At 36.7% G+C, this 18,328-nt stretch overlaps 4 protein-coding genes and 1 non-coding gene across 6 annotated transcripts; 2 read left to right on the top strand and 3 right to left on the bottom strand.

The window, feature by feature from the left end:
* Positions 1–1,920: 1,920 nt before the first annotated feature.
* LOC104727128 (uncharacterized) lies at positions 1,921–3,982 on the bottom strand. The gene is made up of 2 exons (XM_010446143.3): positions 3,479–3,982; positions 1,921–2,401 (listed from the first exon to the last, which is right to left on the bottom strand). The coding sequence occupies exons 1-2, from the start codon at positions 3,767–3,769 to the stop codon at positions 2,168–2,170; spliced, it is 525 nt and encodes a 174-aa protein (XP_010444445.1). The 5' UTR covers positions 3,770–3,982; the 3' UTR covers positions 1,921–2,167.
* Positions 3,983–4,758: 776 nt separating this feature from the next.
* On the top strand, positions 4,759–6,809 carry LOC104727125 (flotillin-like protein 3). Of its 2 annotated transcripts, none has more exons than XM_087471730.1 (3): positions 4,759–5,228; positions 5,429–5,994; positions 6,091–6,809. In XM_087471730.1, exons 1-3 carry the CDS (start codon positions 4,865–4,867, stop codon positions 6,274–6,276), a joined length of 1,116 nt encoding a protein of 371 aa, XP_087327856.1. In that variant the 5' UTR covers positions 4,759–4,864; the 3' UTR covers positions 6,277–6,809. The 2 variants fall into 2 exon arrangements, with proteins under 2 accessions (XP_087327856.1, XP_087327857.1); XM_087471731.1 differs by having other exon boundaries at positions 4,764–5,228; positions 5,429–5,992; positions 6,088–6,809.
* A 974-nt stretch (positions 6,810–7,783) lies between these two features.
* LOC104727124 (4-alpha-glucanotransferase DPE1, chloroplastic/amyloplastic) lies at positions 7,784–11,774 on the top strand. The gene is made up of 16 exons (XM_010446140.2): positions 7,784–8,376; positions 8,513–8,563; positions 8,651–8,739; positions 8,830–8,890; positions 8,992–9,070; positions 9,167–9,303; positions 9,395–9,553; positions 9,656–9,732; positions 10,029–10,168; positions 10,270–10,301; positions 10,378–10,452; positions 10,786–10,858; positions 10,935–11,023; positions 11,094–11,138; positions 11,231–11,383; positions 11,506–11,774. The coding sequence occupies exons 1-16, from the start codon at positions 8,005–8,007 to the stop codon at positions 11,608–11,610; spliced, it is 1,737 nt and encodes a 578-aa protein (XP_010444442.1). The 5' UTR covers positions 7,784–8,004; the 3' UTR covers positions 11,611–11,774.
* Positions 11,775–12,779: 1,005 nt separating this feature from the next.
* On the bottom strand, positions 12,780–12,859 carry TRNAL-AAG (transfer RNA leucine (anticodon AAG)). Its single transcript has one exon. It is a non-coding gene; the product is annotated as a tRNA-Leu (tRNA).
* Positions 12,860–13,092: 233 nt separating this feature from the next.
* Positions 13,093–15,113, bottom strand: LOC104727123 (uncharacterized). The gene is made up of 3 exons (XM_010446139.3): positions 14,790–15,113; positions 14,238–14,525; positions 13,093–13,439 (listed from the first exon to the last, which is right to left on the bottom strand). The coding sequence occupies exons 1-3, from the start codon at positions 14,805–14,807 to the stop codon at positions 13,392–13,394; spliced, it is 354 nt and encodes a 117-aa protein (XP_010444441.1). The 5' UTR covers positions 14,808–15,113; the 3' UTR covers positions 13,093–13,391.
* Between the last annotated feature and the right edge of the window lie 3,215 nt (positions 15,114–18,328).

The following is an 18,328-nucleotide window of genomic DNA, read 5'->3' as shown; positions in this document are numbered from 1 at the left end:
ACAAAATCTGTTTTCATTCTATTTCCCGTCTTTAAACCAAACATTATGTTTATGTTGATGAAAAAAAATAGACAGTGACTTGTATACAACTTTTGCGTTAGGGGTGAAATTTTTATTTTTGATTGTAAAAAAAAAAAAAAATTACTCTGCATTGCTGACAATCGAAAATAAAGAAGGGCGGCCTCTCTCAATTTTTTTCTATTTTATGTTACAATCGAAAATAAAAATTTCACCCCTAACGCACCAAATAAAGAAGGGCGGCCTCTCTCAAAAAGATCTATTGAGACTCCGCATTGCTGACAATCTATAAGAGAACCTTGACAGTTAACTAGTACGCTCCCAAGTTTTAAAAAGACAAGATTGAAATGGTTCCTATCCATAGGAGGATGGACGAGCTGCTTCTCTTCTTTGATGCTTTCTGAGATTATAAACAAACTTAGATGGACGACTAGGACCTTACAGTGCCCAGAGAAGAAGTTTCTCTGTCATTCGGTGAACTCTCGCATGTTTGTTTCCTGGAATTAAGGGGATGGTATTAGATTCTAATTTATGAAGATTTTTGAAGAGTTCAACAAAATAGTTAAAAGTGAATAAGTGAAAGATTGTTAAAGATTGTTAGAGAGTTTTGTTGATTAGTTTTCTAAAATCTTTTAAAGTCTTCCAAACAATTCATGTATTTTTATGATAGTTTCTATGAATTTTTTTTTGTAAAGAAAGTGTCTAGAATCATGAACTAATAACATAATAATTGAATTCATAAACAATCCAAAATTCTTTTGTATTAATTGAATAACACAAAACTTTTAATAATTATTGCACATGTTTAATATGAAAATTAAATTAGCAAAATAATAAGCAAAACATGTGCCAAAAATAAGCAAAAAATCTTAATTTCAGAAGGGAAAACTGGAATTTTTATTTCTCGAAAACCTTTCATACAATCTAATACTCTTAAATAAACCTAACTAACCAACATCAATATGGAACAATGTTCCTGACAATATTCCTCATATAGCTTAACAGAGCACAAAATCACTCTCAACAGCAATGAGAAGCAAGTTAGGTGGGAGATTGTTAAACAGAGCCAGACCCAACATTTCGTCAATAAAATATCGAGAATCAACATGCTTAAACTACCCTCAATTTTTTTTTACAAATTGGTTGATATTGCTAGTGAACCTAACATTGTATTACAAAGAAAAATCTTAGTTCACTAACTATATCGATCAATTTATGAGGATAACATGTTGATTATGTACCTTCTATGTTCACTAGCATTCATATATTACAATACAAATATACAATCTTGTAATATAAGATCTACTACTACTTATTTTATATTAATATTGATTAGTTGGTTTTTACAAACTCAATTGTGTAATGTCATGTTTGTTTGTGGTTATTTTATTTGTTGATTCATAATAATTCTCGTCAATTTGTTTGGTCTTATTCTTGATGGACGTATTTATTTTATGTTGACTTTTTTTTTATCTGACTTATATTTTATTTCTGGCGATTAATGTTTTTCTTGTTGACTTATATTAAAAGAAGATAATCGACTTATTTTTGCCTAATTATTTTTTTACATTGACTTTTTTGAACTATTGATTTTTTACATTGTAACTTTTTTGAAGATCTGGAGAGAGTTGACTTTTCGTCTTTTGGCGCAAAGTTTAGCTTGCTGATTTGGAGTGCTTTACAAAAGCCAATCAATAACGTGATCAATGTTGGTGGAGTTCTTGCAAGAAAGATATATCATTAAGCAACAGACTTCTCTATCTGCGTAAGAATGCCAATTCTTTTGTGTGTTTTTTTTGGTTTAAGCCTTACATTTCCTCGGTTAAGGCTTCTTTGGACAAAGCTCCAGGCTTGTCGGATTTGTTCCCAAGGACTACAAGAGGGATACCACTATGTGACGTCTTGCTCAACAAATCATGGACTTCACTTTTCGAGACACTAATGTTTCACGCAAAAACAAAAAAAAAACAAAAAACAAATTGAGTTGCGTCAACTCCGTTCGTGTTAACCCCAACAATTTCCACCTTTTCATATACACTTACAAATTTCTCTTTAGTCTCTCCTACTCAATAGCTATACGATATTCAACACATAGTAAAAACGTGTTATGTACTATGTTCATTCTTCTATTCACAAGCTACAGCTTCGATCATCTCTCTTTCTTTGATTCTTGTCTCAAAGAATCATCGGTCTCTTCCGTAGTCCTGTCAATCCCGAAACATTTTAGAAACGCAGATCCAGCCAGCCTAAACAAATTACACGGATGATGCAAACTATGACTCGAATCTTTCTCCAACGAACCCTCTGCTTCTTCCTCTGTTGTCGTCACTCTCCTTGTTACAGCTGGTGTTATCTCTCCTTTTATGCTTTGAGAGCTTCCAACCTGTGCTTACAAAAAACGGATGAGTTAGTTTATTAACAAACAATGAATCAAAGAAACAAGTCAGTGATCAAGCATATTATATTGCAACACCTATGCGTGTACTTTTATCAATCCAGTAAACTGGTCTGTGATGCAATTACAGAGTGACCACAAAAACTTTGAAGAGGACTGTTTGATACAAACTCTTTTCTGAATCCATAATATCTAAATGTCAGAAACGTAACTTAAACTTATAGGTTTTTGTTTGCAACCGGAATCAAAATCGAAACGTCCAAATAAAATTTCAGCTCCTTTCTTACTGAAACAGGCCTAGCACCACAAACACTGTGTAAGCCAAGAGAGGAAGCTAATTGTTGCTTAAAGAAATAATAACTAGACAACGTTGTGAGACCTAAGCAACCAAAACTTAAAACCAAAGGAAATACCAAGTTACCAACCTAACCTTGGCTAGTTACCTGAATGCTACAAACCAACAAAATTGGAAAGAGACACTTAAAAGAAATCAAAAACTTCCAAACACAGATCGAGAGACCAAAAAAACACATAAAAACTGAGAAAACTACCTTGTTATATGGAATCAATGTCAAAGACCTTTAACAAATGACTATTAACCGCAACTATATGATCCAGATCACATTTCCTATGTTTAGATTGCTACCTTTTTCACTATTTGCTAATTTCAGAACCCAGATCATTGAAAAAAAAGGCCATCATCTAAACTTTTAGCTACAACTAACATTCAAAAGTGGGCTAGGCTACTTTACAGCTAATTATGGCTTGCCACTTTCTTCTCCCTTAATTCTTAATTTGCAATCTAAACCCCTAAAGTTCCATAAACCTCCAACAAATCCCCCATTACTTTTTTTTTTCTTCTTCCCATTCCCAGAAAAAAGCTTAATGAAGAAACAAACAACATCGATCCCACTCTGGAATCTACTTCCTACTAAACTACTAATTATCTAAATTCAGATCTCAGGTTGTGAAACAAAAAAAGCAAGTCAACGTAGAGCAAAGGTACGACTAAATCTATGAATCTGTAGACGAAATTAAAAGAGACAGATAGCTAATTTAAGTTACCTGATGAGACTGTACGTGACTCGAATTGACGGAGAAACCCAAACCGTGGTGGCTAATCGGAAGCGGATTCCCAGAAAGAAATCTCTTAGAAAGAGATGAACCGGAGGAGGTAGAAGGAACAGAATCAGAATAAGAAGAAGAGAAACTATCATCTCCGATATCTAAGGAGAAGACTCCGACGAGACAAAGGAGGAGTAAGAGGAGGACGAAGACGAACAATTGGATCCAAATTAGCCATGGGATGCTATTGTAGCTATCTAACATCAAAAACTCTTTCCCGGAATCCACCATTTTATATCCCGGGAAAAGAGAGATTCTGAATCTCTCTCTCTCTCTCTCTCTCTTTGATGAAACGATCGACGAAGAAGAAGAAGAAGAAGAAGAAGAAGAAGACAAATCAAACGAAGACGACGAAAGGGGTGAAAAGATAAAACGACGGAGCTGTGATATTTCAGGTCACAGCGAGAGAGAAAATAACGGCATAAATCTTGGTTTTGTTTTGGTGGTTAGTCCACGCGTAACGCGTTAATTGGTTAAATAGGTGAAAAACAAAAACATTGTGATCTTGGTAAAATCTTTGTACAGTAATTATCCCTGATTTTATGTAAAATTTTTTAATTACTGGATTAAAATTAACTATGTGAAAACTTATCTCTAGTAAATTTAATCGTAGAAATTTCTAAATTCAACTACAAACTTCAAAAACGTAGAAATTTAGTAGCTAAAAAAAAAATTGTAAAAAAGTTTTGGCTATAATAAATTACTTTGATGCCGTAAATTTCTTAAATATTAAATCTAGATACGATATAGATGTCCGAAGTTTCTTGGATGATTCACCTATATCTACACCAATTAATACACCCTCATAAATAAAGTTAAACCCAAAGATAAACACAAAACACCACTAAAACTATAAAGAAACTATATATACATGTATTTATCATTAAACAAAATAAATAAATTATTTTCCTATACGGATGTCCAAACTCCAAACTATTAAGATTTTCACATAGTTATATAAATCTTGTAACATTCATTTTTTTTTCAAAAGTAAAAGTTACATAATATAGTAAAGTAATCAATATTGAAATGAAATTTCATAGATACTACAAGAGAACAATATCATAGAATATATTGTTCAATACAACAAAGAAAAATAAAATTAGCCCGCGTAAATTGAATAATTAAAAGGAATATTATTTTTTTCCCCTTTTTGGTTTTCCTATATACGCAACAACGCGTATTACGGACCTATAAATATATAAGAATTAAGCCTCTTTGTGATATCTCTCTAACAAAGACGCAAAACAAACTCGTTTTCAGAAAGAAAAAAAAAAAAAACCCTAAATCTGAACAAAACCTACCAGGCTATTACCAAAGAAGAATATGAGTTACAGAGTCGCTAAAGCATTGCAGTATCTTGCGATCACCGGTGGTGGGATCAAAGACATCAAGCTTGCCAAGAAGTCATGGGTCTTTCCATGGCAGTCTTGCACCGTCTTCGACGTTTCTCCTGTGAACTACACCTTCGAGGTCCAGGCTATGAGTTCCGAGAAACTTCCCTTTGTTATCCCCGCTGTTTTCACCATCGGCCCGCGCGTTGATGACCCTCACGCTCTCTTGTTGTACGCCATGCTTATGTCTCAACACGATAAGCACTCCAACCACGTCAATGAGCTTGTTCAGGGTGTTATCGAAGGAGAGACTCGTGTTCTTGTTGCCTCCATGACCATGGAAGAGGTCTTTAAAGGTAAAACAAACCTTAAAGTTCGATTCTTTTTTGTTGTTTGTTGCTTTGATTTGTTAATTTAGATGGTACATTGAGATACTCCGAGAAACCCTTAAAAGTTCGAATCTTTTTACTCTTTTGAAACGGATTCAATTGTTTCATATATAGAACTCTGCTTTCTGTTTGCTTATATGAATGACGATTTAATTGTGGCATTGTAGGAACAAAGGAGTTCAAGAAGGAAGTGTTTGACAAGGTTCAACTTGAGTTGAACCAGTTTGGTCTTGTGATCTACAACGCTAATGTGAAGCAGCTCGTTGATGTGCCTGGACATGAGTACTTCTCTTACTTGGGCCAGAAAACTCAGATGGAGGCAGCAAACCAAGCCAAGATTGATGTCGCAGAGGCAAAGATGAAGGGAGAGGTTGGTGCCAAAGAAAGGACTGGACTCACTATCCAGAATGCAGCCAAGATTGACGCTGAGTCAAAGATCATCTCTACTCAGAGGCTTGGAGAAGGAACAAAAGAGGAGATCAAGGTGAAGACTGAGGTCAAAGTGTTTCAGAATGAGAAAGAGGCTCTTGTTGCTAAGGCTGATGCAGCATTGGCGATTCAGAAGGCTGCTCTGTCCCAAAACTCTCGTGTGGCTGAGGTTGAAGCAACCAAGGCTGTTGCTTTAAGGGAGGCTGAGCTTCAGACTAAAGTTGAGAAAATGAATGCATTGACTCGGACAGAGAAGCTTAAAGCTGAGTTCCTCAGTAAAGCCAGCGTTGAGTATGAGACTAAGGTAATGCACATCTCAGTTTTTTAGGATCTCTGCTTGATATCTCTCTTTCTCACTATTTTGGAACATGACATGACATTGTTGCTTATTTCAAACAAGTGCAAGAAGCGAACTGGGAGTTATACAATAAGCAAAAGCAAGCAGAAGCTGTTCTTTACGAGAAGCAGAAGCAAGCGGAAGCAACGAAAGCTGCAGCTGATGCTGCCTTCTACTCGAAACAGAAAGATGCAGAGGGACTTGTCGCCATGGCCGATGCTCAGGGGACTTATCTCAAGACCCTCCTAGGCGCAGTTAACAATGATTACTCAGCCATGAGAGACTTCTTGATGATCAACAATGGCATTTATCAGGAAATCGCCAAAACCAATGCTCTTGCGATCAGGGACCTGCAGCCAAAGATCAGTGTGTGGAACCATGGTGGTGCGGAACAGGGGATGAACGGTGGTGGTAACGGTAACGCGATGAAGGATATTGCTGGACTCTACAAGATGTTGCCACCGGTTCTTGATACGGTTTATGAGCAGACCGGGATGCAGCCACCGGCTTGGATTGGTACACTACGTGGTGCTGAGCCCAAACAATCACTTCAGGCTCAACAGCACAGAGGTTGAGAAGATGTCAAGTGTGCCTCGGCTCTCTAGTTATTATTTTTAGCTTTTGGTTTGTTTTCTTTATGTTGTAGAACTACTTAGGAAGTCAAGCATCTGACTAATGTGACTTTGACTAGGGGGTTTCGATAAGGATAAAAAGTGTTTTAAAACAGAGTTGGCTTCTGTTTGTTCCAAAAGAAAAGAAAAGAAAGCCCAATGCTTTTCAAATTTCAACTGTGTTTATTTAAGAGGGCAGAAAATTTCAACTATTTACTATCATCATACAAGATACAGGGCATCTTAGATTCTTAGTTAAATAGTTGAATGCAATATTGTGTAGATGGACATAAGTCTCTATCAGATGCATAGTTGAACAACACCTACCACTTTTATTATGATATGATGGCCTCAGGGGACCATTCTCGAATATGCAATTATTTGTTCCTGTATTGGGTATATGAGTGGTCCTCACCTCTCTGTAAAACTGTAAAATTCCTTTTTCAGCAAATTATGGAAGCTGCGAGGAATGGTAGATAAGTAATATTTTTATGTACAGCCACGTACCGATCAAATGTGATTTATTATTGTGGATCATGGGTTTAAAATTTTTAAGGGATATATAGGATCCGATCCCTCGACCTAAAAGACCCAAAATAAGCCCTTCAATATGGCGCCATTGACGAGATTTTCTTATACACACAGCACGTGATCTCTCTCACACTCTTTGTAATAAAGCGACAAATTGTTAAATTGTTTTGGAAGTTGTGCCGATGATTAGAAGACTTCGTGAGCCTTCCCCAAGTCATAACCTACAAAGCATTTCAGATTAATTTTGATCCATAATACAATTGTAATATTATAGATGCTATCATACATAGATACTGTGTACACAATTGTAATATGATAGAAAATTTTGTAAAAGACGTGGATGAGCTTGAACAATATGGATCATATGACAAAAACCTCTTCGATGCATGCTTGTGGCACTTTGCGAATTGCGACATTTTTCACTATCTTTACCAAGCAGTCATTGCATTTTTTTTTCTCTGTCACTTCATTGATTGATATTACTCGGAATGGATAAAAAAATAGTCGACCACATTACCGATCAAATGTGATTTATTTTTGGATCATGGGTGTGAGGATGTATAAAGATCCGATCTCGTCGGCCTAGAAAAAGCCCAAAATACGGCCTTGAAAATGGCGCCATACACGAGATTTCCATACACCGCACGTGATGATCACGTGATCTCTCTCACAGTTTCACACCACTAGTCTCTCAGTCAGTCTCTCACAATCTCAACTCTCTCAAACTGCAAAAGAGCAACAAAAATATCTTCTCTCTGTCATCTACTATCTGGCGCGTCGTGTGGGAGTGCGGAGCTTTCAATTGAGAAATTGAATTGACGATCATTCATCATCCATGAAGACGATTCTTAGCTCGTCCTCTCCTTCACTCTCTTCTCTCAAGCTTTTCCGATTATCCTCTCCGGTATCATCATTATTATTCGACGCAGCTTCTTTCAGGAACAGGACAAAGCCGTCGCCGTCGTTCCCAATGGCTATTTCGAGCAATTCGACGAATTCTCTCTCTTCTTGTATTAGCAGCGTCGGTGAAGATTTTCCAGAAGAGTATGAGCACTGGCTACCGGTTCCTGATCCCGCGACCCGGAGAAGAGCTGGCGTTTTGCTCCATCCGACGTCGTTTCGCGGTCCTCACGGCATTGGTGATCTCGGTGAAGAAGCTTTCCGTTTCATCGATTGGCTTCATTCTACTGGCTGCTCCGTTTGGCAGGTGAGATTTTGTCTTGGTAGATAATTTTCGTATCATCCTTCTCAATTGAAACTTTGAATCTTGTATAGAGTTTAGAGGAAGTTCTCGCCATAGTTTTTGCTGAGATTACTTAGTAATATATATATTCCATGAGCAGGTTCTTCCTCTTGTTCCTCCAGACGAAGGAGGATCTCCTTATGCAGGACAGGTCTGTGTTAAGAATTCTCCAGAGAGATTCCTTTTTGTTTTTGGTTTCTCAGCTGTTATTATTATTGCTAACTGGTTCTAGTTCTAGGATGCAAATTGTGGGAACACATTGTTGATTTCTCTGGATGAGCTTGTCAAGGATGGCTTATTACTGAAGGATGAGCTCCCACTACCAATGTACTAATCTTCTACATGATTTCTAAGTGGGCTTTTTTTTTTTTTATTCTGGGTCTCGTTCTCTGTTATGATATTTTTTATATGGACTAGTGATGCTGACTCTGTGAACTATCAAACTGCCAACAAGTTAAAGAGTCCCTTGATAACTAAGGTAAACAACCTCTCTGCAAAACCATCTTGCTTGGTACTAGTGAGCTAACTTAGTTATCTATTGCCTTGAGAAGTAAACTTTGATCACTGACTTTTTCTCAGGCAGCAAAGAGGCTTATTGGCGGCACTGGTGAACTGAAGAGCAAACTGCAAGATTTTCGTAACGACCCCTCTATATCATGTGAGAAGTATACAATTTTTAAAGATTCATTGCGCTGGCTTTGATTAATCTGGATAAACAAGATTTCATTGAGGATGCCATGTTCACTATGTATAGGTTGGCTTGAAGATGCTGCGTATTTTGCAGCTATTGACAATACTTTAAATGCATACAGTTGGTTTGAGTGGCCTGAACCACTTAAAAACCGTCATCTTTCAGCCTTGGAAGCTATATATGAAAGTCAAAAGGAGTTTGTAAGATTTTGCTAGCTTCTTGGATTTGGTTTCATCATGAATTAATGTTTTGTGAATTCCTTTCAGGGTAACCTCTTCTTCTTTGCTGCAGATAGACTTGTTCATTGCTAAGCAATTTTTGTTCCAAAGGCAGTGGCAGAATGTTCGTGAGCATGCACGGCGGAAAGGAGTTGATATAATGGGGGATATGCCCATTTATGTAGGATATCACAGTGCAGACGTTTGGGCAAATAAGAAACATTTCTTACTGGCAAGTAAACTGTAACATATGGAGTCAAACACTCTTATCGTATGTTCGAGCAAAAATTTAGACTTTCCTGAAGGTACTCTTCTTTTGTTGATCTTCATACAGAACAAGAAAGGCTTTCCTCTTCTTGTTAGCGGTGTTCCTCCTGACTTGTTCAGTGAAACTGGTCAATTGTGGGGAAGGTATTGATGCTACTCACTTACTTTAGTTTACTTATAACATTTTTGTTTATTCTTTTCACTTAGATAAGTAGGAAACGCCACAGTTTGTTTTTAGTTATAATTTATCTGATGTAAGCATTATTACTAAACAGTGTTACAGTGGCATGCTCAACGTGAATTAGTTTCTGAATTTCCCTAAACCATTTATTGTACTTCACAATTGTTCCATAACTTGGTTACCCCTCAATCTCTTTTATTTATCTTCCTCACCATAGTATTTTGTATTTACTGATATTTTCCATTTATTTTATTTGAAGCCCTCTTTATGACTGGATATCAATGGAGAGTGACCAATATTCTTGGTGGGTTAATAGAATACGACGTGCACAGGACTTGTATGATGAATGTAGGATTGATCATTTCAGAGGATTTGCAGGGTTTTGGGCGGTCCCTTCCGGTGAGTTTAAATTCAAAGTAGAAAAGAGTGATTGATCATATATGTTGGGTACATATTGGATTAGTATATTCATAGGACTGATCAGCTGTGATATTCTGCAGAAGCGAAAGTTGCCATGGTTGGACGATGGAAGGTGCTTTGCCTAATTCATAGATGTAAAATAAAGTAAGGTAAAGAAACTAAGAACTACAAAATTTGTATAAATGTAGGTAGGACCTGGAAAGTCTTTATTTGATGCCATTTCAAGAGGCGTTGGGAAGATCAATATCATAGCTGAAGATTTGGTAAGCTATCAAACTCGATTATACAAAACACTCAGCACTTACATAAGGCTAAACCCGATTGGTTATAATAGATGTGCATCAATTTACTTATTAGTATATAATGAACTTGCAAGACTTGTTTGTAGTTTACATCGAGCATGAGATGTTCATACAGAGATGATTGATGGCCGACCATTTGACTGTGACATACCATCTTAGACCAGTAAAAATTATAGATGTCCTGTGTTCCTCATGAATCCGAGTGTACTAGTGTGGAATCATATGCTCTGTTTCTGTAAGGCAAATTTACATTTGATTGTTTGCTAATGGAGGCTGCACTTTGCCATAAGACAGGGAGTTATTACTAAAGATGTAGTTGAGCTGAGGAAATCTATTGGAGCGCCTGGAATGGCTGTCCTGCAATTTGGTAAAACAGCTTTGGCTTCCTTCCTCACGTTATTCAAATATCTATCATGTGTACATTTATTCTTGTCTAATTTCAGCTTTTGGAGGCGGCGCCGATAACCCACATTTACCCCACAATCATGAAGTAAACCAAGTTGTATACTCTGGAACTCATGACAACGACACTGTAAGTTGATTTCACTAAGCAAACTTATAAAACGAATCGGAAGAAATGTAACTGTCTCGTTGATAAATAGATTCGAGGTTGGTGGAACACTCTGGACCAAGAAGAGAAGTCTAAGGTCATTTCACTAGTCTCATACCATTAAACGTGTTTTTTGTTTCAGTTTTTGATTGCATGATATTGACAATGGCGATGTCTTCGGTATTGCAGGCAATGAAATACCTGTCGATAGCTGGAGAAGACGATATATCATGGTCAGTCATCCAAGCTGCATTCTCTTCGACAGCTCAAACCGCAATCATACCGATGCAAGACATTCTCGGACTTGGAAGTTCTGCCAGAATGAACACTCCAGCCACTGAGGTAGGTCATGCCCCACTATATTGGTTCCAAACTTTCTATAAAAGAGAAAGCTCATAGCAATAGTAATATGTTTGTGAGAAATTGTCTCTAACAATGTGAATTTGGTTTTGTTACACAAAAAGGTGGGTAATTGGGGTTGGAGGATCCCGAATTCGACGAGCTTTGAGCATCTAAAATCTGAATCTGACAGACTAAGAGATCTTTTGTCATTGTACGGACGGCTTTGAGGAAACCATCTGACGCCGAAAAAAAAGAAGAATCTTTGCTTCTTTTTTTTGTTTTTGTTTTATATAATAACTTTGCTGTGGTAAAAAGGCCAAATAAAGCAAGAAAACGAAGAAGGGAATGTTAAATCTCATGCGTTCCGTAATAAATTTTGTTAATTGATAAACATTAATTTTTTTTCTTTTGCAAGTTTACTCTTGAGAAGTCAATATATTCTATGAACTCAAAAGTCAAATGCAACTTGCAATACAGTCCTTCGAGATTACTAACGTTAATATTGGTGGCAGAATTAAAGCGAACCGTTAATGATCACAAAAATAAGGTCAACATGTCTATTACTTAATCAAAAAGATGGAAAATCTAACATTAAAACCGACATAAGCCACACAAGCGGCTGCTTATGGCCATTTATAGAACAAAATATTGGTGATTCGGTGTGAACATTTTGTACATTCTATATATTTTAATGCATTATTTTCTGATTTTTTTTTTTTAATTTTATGTATTTTGTGTAATTTATTATTTATTAAATATATTTGTATTTCTAAGAGTAGTGATAATCTTACAAAATATTTGTTCGATATTTTTTTATTAATTCAAGTATGATAGAAGTATATGTTGGAAATAACTATTTTCTGCTAACTGACCATAGTATAATTCTGTTTTACTATCAAATAGTTAGCTATAAACTATCAAATGAGCCTCATCATGATGATCAAATACATTTATGCAATTAGTATATCTTTATGATTTTGTTTTCAATTATCAATTTATACTACACAAATAGAATCAAATTTTAAACATATGAAGCCGAATTTAAGATTACCTAATGAAAAACTAGATATTAAATTAAAAAGATATAGATATTTATTTAGATAATCACATATAATCTATTTTGTTGTTATTCTCGGTCCTCCTGAATGCTTGTATCATTGTGAATTTCTTTACTCCATAGGATTAAATGTTTTTTTGATTTTTTTTTGGTTGAACAACACTCTCCGTTAAAACCAAGTTTATCATGATCAAGATATAGATATCTATCTAGACAAACACATATACAATATGTGCCATATACGATGGCATATTAAATCTCAGCGTATCCTTAGTAAAAATTTGTTTATTGATCAAAATAATCCAATAATTTACGTTTTGTCATAAAAAAAGAGAGAATTGTTGACAGTGAGATTTGAACCCACGCCCTTTCGGACCAGAACCTTAATCTGGCGCCTTAAACAACTCGGCCATATCAACTTTGTTACTCCTATTCCACTTTGCACAAAATTAAAGCATTAGAAACGAACAAGGCCGATTCCATGCCATATGTGATTTTTGGCTAGGCCATCTTGTACATCGAATTAAATGAGAGTTATATAAAACCCCAACCTTCAATTTTTTAGGTATTGCGTTACAACTTCGACAGGTTGATTGTATTAAACTTATCTTATGTGTTCCATTGTCAGATGCAAACACACACCATTTGAATATTTTTAGTAACCACCATACGTTTTGCTTTTATTACTATATCTGATATATCACAAATCTGGCCTATATTACACAATCATGAAAATTATCAGTTGTCTAAATAAACCAAACAAAATTACAGAAAAAGTATATATTACTACGCTTCACATTTTAGAAAACATAATTAGATTACAGAGTAAACAACAGACAAATTTTGATTGATGCATCCGAAGTAACATACGTGAAAAGGTGTCACTACCATTTCTCATTTCTCGTCTTCGAATCATTGTCATTATTATGATAAATAAGTAAACACTTTTAGTTAAGCTTTAACGCAGCAGTTGAAGCAGCTGAAGATTCCTCTCCTCGTCTGTTCCAAGTCATTTACACGTAAGAGTTAGAATGTTATATCCAAAAGTAAATATAATTTTATTTATGTCAGTTCACATGGTAGGTACATAAATAAAGGATTATGCTTTACTCTGATTGAAAGAAAGAAACCATCACAACAACTTGAAAAAAGAAGAAGCAAATCCCTTTTTTGTAGGGTAATGATGTACTATAATTTATGCATTATTGATGTGATCCTCTAGCAGTATATAATCAAAATCATATCCAATCAAGTTCCAAATCCAATACAAACTAAAGTTGTGAAGTTTGGTGGGGTGTATATAATTAATTTCATGTGTAGTCATAAACAGCAATAAAAGCAACCAACTTGACCAAACTTTGAAGGACCACATTTTACCCAATTGCTACAATGTTAGATTCCAAAACCTAATCAACCCAAGAAGGTCCACATCAGATGAACACACACCTAAACTCACAAACACTAGCATCCTATTCCTCAAAGACAAAGTGAATCTTACAATGGATATTCATAACTGTCAGACATAACTATATAAGTGCAATCAAAATCTAAGTTTCAAAGTTTGGTGTGGGTATGGGCATGAACAACTAACTATAATAAACAATGTGTGATCCCAAAATCTACCCATTTTGCCAGAAACAACCAATATAAAGACTACAAAGTTAGATGTCATACATATCCTACCCCAGTCAAAACATCAACCTACCGGTTTCAATGAACACAGAAAGCTAATGTAATGCCAATTCATAAACGCTAATTGAAAAACAAAATCCACCATCAAGAGACAATGAATCTTACAGAAGGGGAATGTGGGCGTTGGTGAGAGAAGACATTGTGGTTGTTGTCGTTGTCACTGTGAACGGTGGTAAGCTTCTTAGAAGGCTTGGTAGTATCAACAGGGGGTTGATTATGAAAAGGGTTAATGAGTTCTTCATCATTGCCAAGACTAGCTCGAGAAGCATCTCTCTTGTTGAGTTTCCTCATCTCCCTGATCTTTGAGAAATCCATCGAGTAATCAGGAATTGGTCCTCCTTTTTGATCCCAATCTCCAAACTGTGGTACTGATAGCCATGGCGAGTTCTTGTTCTGCCAAAATTCAATAACTTTTGATTTTCAAGAACCAAAAATAATAACTCAAAAAAAAAAAAAAATCACTTTGAATTCTAAATTTTTAGACACACAAATAAATAAAGGTTCTTTTTTTTTTCTTATCCATATAACCCTCACAGATTCACAGACTAATTGATCATGAAACACTTAAAACTTTTAACTGTGTTACCTGGGAAAAACACAGAAGATTGATTTATGCAAGAAAAAAAAAAGATAATGGGGTTTGAGAGAGATAGGAACCTCTTTTCGATCTTCCATGTGAATCTTCTTAAGTCTGGGGAGGGAGAAGAGGTTTGAGAAGATCTTAGGAGAGGAAGATGGTGAAGGGATACAGAGACCAAATATATAAAAGCAGCTAAGAGAAAAAGTAAGCTACAAACAAATTTAATACAGCAAAGTAACAGCCTAACAGGTCGATTGGTTGATACGATTTATATACACCACACTGTCTGTAGTCTGTACACAACCATATCAACTTTTTTTTTATTTTTTATTTTTTGCTTCGGAAAAGGTTAAATCCGCGTCAGGTTTTTTTTTTTTTTTCCCTACGAAATGACGTCGTTTTATGGATTCGGTACTGTGGATATTTAATCAATAGTCTAACTCTAACCTAATTCGTATTGATTAAATACTTTGTTACTGATTAGTATAAAACATAAGTTTAGGAGTTAAGATTTGAAGGCCGGCAACTACTTTTATTAAATTTAATCTGATAAGCGAGTTTGTGTTTGAATATGATTAGTTTAACTTTCATTTATTTTTATTTTTGGTTCCTAGAGAGCACTAGTGAAATACACATACTCCACTACTAAACAAACAAAAAATCTCTCGTCATCTATTGACCACAAAAACGAAAAATTTAAACATATCGTATTGTTTGTTTTTGTGTTAATTGTCTGTCAAATAAAATCAAACCTCGCCGACTAAGTATATCGTTAGTGAATCTTTGTATCCATCCTCTTAATATCCTCTAAAATAAGTACGACTTTGCTTTGTCAACAAAACTAATGTATATGGTTATTAAGTATTAACAATCCGAATTATATGTATAGTCATGGAGGCGATTAACATAAATACATTTCTAATTATCATTTAGACCAAACTTGAAACTACTACTAAACTAGTATTATTTAATCTTTGATAGAAAAATGCGAAGATACAAAATCCCTCAACGAAAATAATAAAAAAAATGTCCCCTCAACTTGTTGCGTGTGACTACGTGGCGTGATGACATCCACGGAGAAACTGACGTGGGTGATGGTATAGTTCGACACGTGGCAGAATAGGAGAAGTGTCTGTTAAATTCAAAGGAGCTATGTGAACCACAGGAGCGGTGACTTCCTTCATCGGGTTTTGTTATCTTCAACTTGAACCATCTCTTCTCTTCTCTTCTGCACCACAAATTTTAGATTCTTTCGTTTATCTTTTCTTTTTTTTTTTTTTTTTTTTTTTTGGCTCAACTTCTACTCATCATTAACCAATAAAAGTACACAGGATTAATTTGTCCACTTCTACAAGATGATTTAACCAATTAGGCACTAATGAAAGTATGCGGGGAACAGAATTCTCAAGTGAGATAGCTTCCCTCGCAACTTTGTCCGCCACTTGATTACCCTCCCTAGGCGTGAAATGCACCTTCACCTCATCAAAATGCTGTAAAGCTTGTCTTATGTCCTGTAAGATCGGGTCTAAATTTGGGTTGTCGGTTTCTTCCTTAAGCATGGACACAAGTTGTTGAGAGTCTGATTCAAATATCACTTTTCGATAATTAAATCTGATCAGCATAAGCACCGCGCCTCTAAGGGCTTCAGACTCAGCTTCCAGCACCGTATTCACTCTTGGCAAAGCCCTCATCCCCACCCAAAGCACATGACCCTTATCATTCCTCGCAACCCAGCCAATACCACAGTTTGTTCGATCCACAATCCATGCTCCATCGGTGTTACATTTTATCCAGCCTGTTGGTGGAGGGTTCCAGCGAGTTGTTGTTGCATCCTTGATTTTCTGGGGTTCTATGTGTTGTGATGGTGGTACTCTAAGCCTCCATTCATCTTCATCTTCCTTTGCTTTTCCAATGATTTCTGGACCTGAAAATTCTTTGCCTTGAAAGATCAGGCTGTTTCTATTTTTCCAGAGTCTCCAGAGAATCCATACCGGGTTTAAGATATTTGAGGTATTCTCATGTTGTAGGTCTTTGAAGTTCATCACATCGTGAAGATTTTGGTAGATAGAGTCCGACCATACACCTTCCGGAGGAGCAGCAAAGGAAGCGAGAGCCCAAGTCAGTCTTGCAAATGTGCACTTAAACAAGAGATGGTTGATCGTTTCTACACTATCAGGGCATCGGCAACATGAACTGTCACTTGCTAAGTGTCTATGAGAGAGATTACCTGCAACTGACAAAGTATTAGCCATACATTTCCAGAGGAAGTGACGAATCTTGGGTGGAACATCCATTTTCCAGATTTGCTTGAATAGGGGCGATAGGCTCGGTTGGAGAACCTCCTCCAAGCCAGCTTTGTTGTTAATGATCTCAGTCAGAACCCAGTAACCGGATTTTACCGAATAGTGCCCTGAACGGCTGTAATCCCATGCATATCTGTCCTTTGTGAGACTTCCCCCTGGTCTCTGATGCAACACCTTTCTAACGTCCTCCTCTGAAAAAATTCTAGAAATAAGATCTTGCTTCCATTCTCTACCGCAATCTTCTAACAGATCATCAACATATCGGAGTTTGGAAACAAACTCTTTATATTCTTGAGTAACATGTCGTAGGGAAAGGACTGGTTGAGCGGGCTTAGAACCTATCCACTGATGTTTCCATATCTCAATGGACTTGCCATTACCAACTACTGTCCGCGCACCCTGTTTCATCATGCTTTGAGCTTCATGGATGCTTCTCCAAGCGTACGACGGCCGAGAGCTTAAGGGGGCATTCAGAGGATCTGATTTAGGGTAGTACCTGCTTTTGTAGATTCTTGCCATTAGTGAAGCAGGTTTGGTTAGCATCCTCCATAACTGTTTCCCCAGCAATGCTACATTGAAACTTTCAATATCCTTGAACCCTAGACCCCCAACTGCTTTAGGACGACTGAGGTGTTCCCATGCCTTCCAATGCATACCCCTGCCTTCTCGTTTGTTCTTCCACCAAAAATCCGCCATTATTGAGGCTAGTTGTTGACAGGTACCCTTGGGGAGCTTGAAACATGACATTGTGTAGGTAGGGAGTGCTAGGGCAACCGCCTTTAGGAGAATTTCTTTGCCTCCCGGAGAAAGAAAATTGTTTTGCCAACCATTAATCTTCGTATGCATTCTTTCTCGGAGAAAGTTTAGTGTTTCTATTTTTGATCCGCCAAAAGATTCTGGGAGACCAAGATAGAATCCTTGTCCTCCCTCTGTTTCAATTCCCAACCTCTGCTTGATGATGCTTCGATGCTCTTGGGGCACATTCTTTCCGAAATGGAGACAGGATTTCTGGTAGTTCACCCTTTGTCCAGATGCTAGACTATACTCCTCAATGATCCTTATTATTTGGCTTAGCTCCTCATCATTTCCTCGGCAATAAAACATGCTATCATCAGCAAATAGAAGATGAGAGATTGGAGGAGCTTTCCTAGTGACCTTGAGACCGGTGATTTGGCCTTTGTTCTCAGCTAATTGTAGTGTCTTGACGAGCATTTCTGTGCAGATCACAAACAGGTAAGGGGAGAGGGGGTCCCCCTGCCTTAAGCCTCTCGTCGGGGTTATATTCCCATAGGCAGCTCCATTGACCAGAACCT

The sequence above is a fragment of the Camelina sativa genome, chromosome 11 (assembly GCF_030686135.1).
Source record: "Camelina sativa cultivar CO46 ecotype springtype chromosome 11, ASM3068613v1".
Classification (NCBI taxonomy): Eukaryota; Viridiplantae; Streptophyta; class Magnoliopsida; order Brassicales; family Brassicaceae; genus Camelina; species Camelina sativa.
Note: the sequence above shows the minus strand (reverse complement) of the source record. Positions and strands in the feature narration are given on the sequence as shown.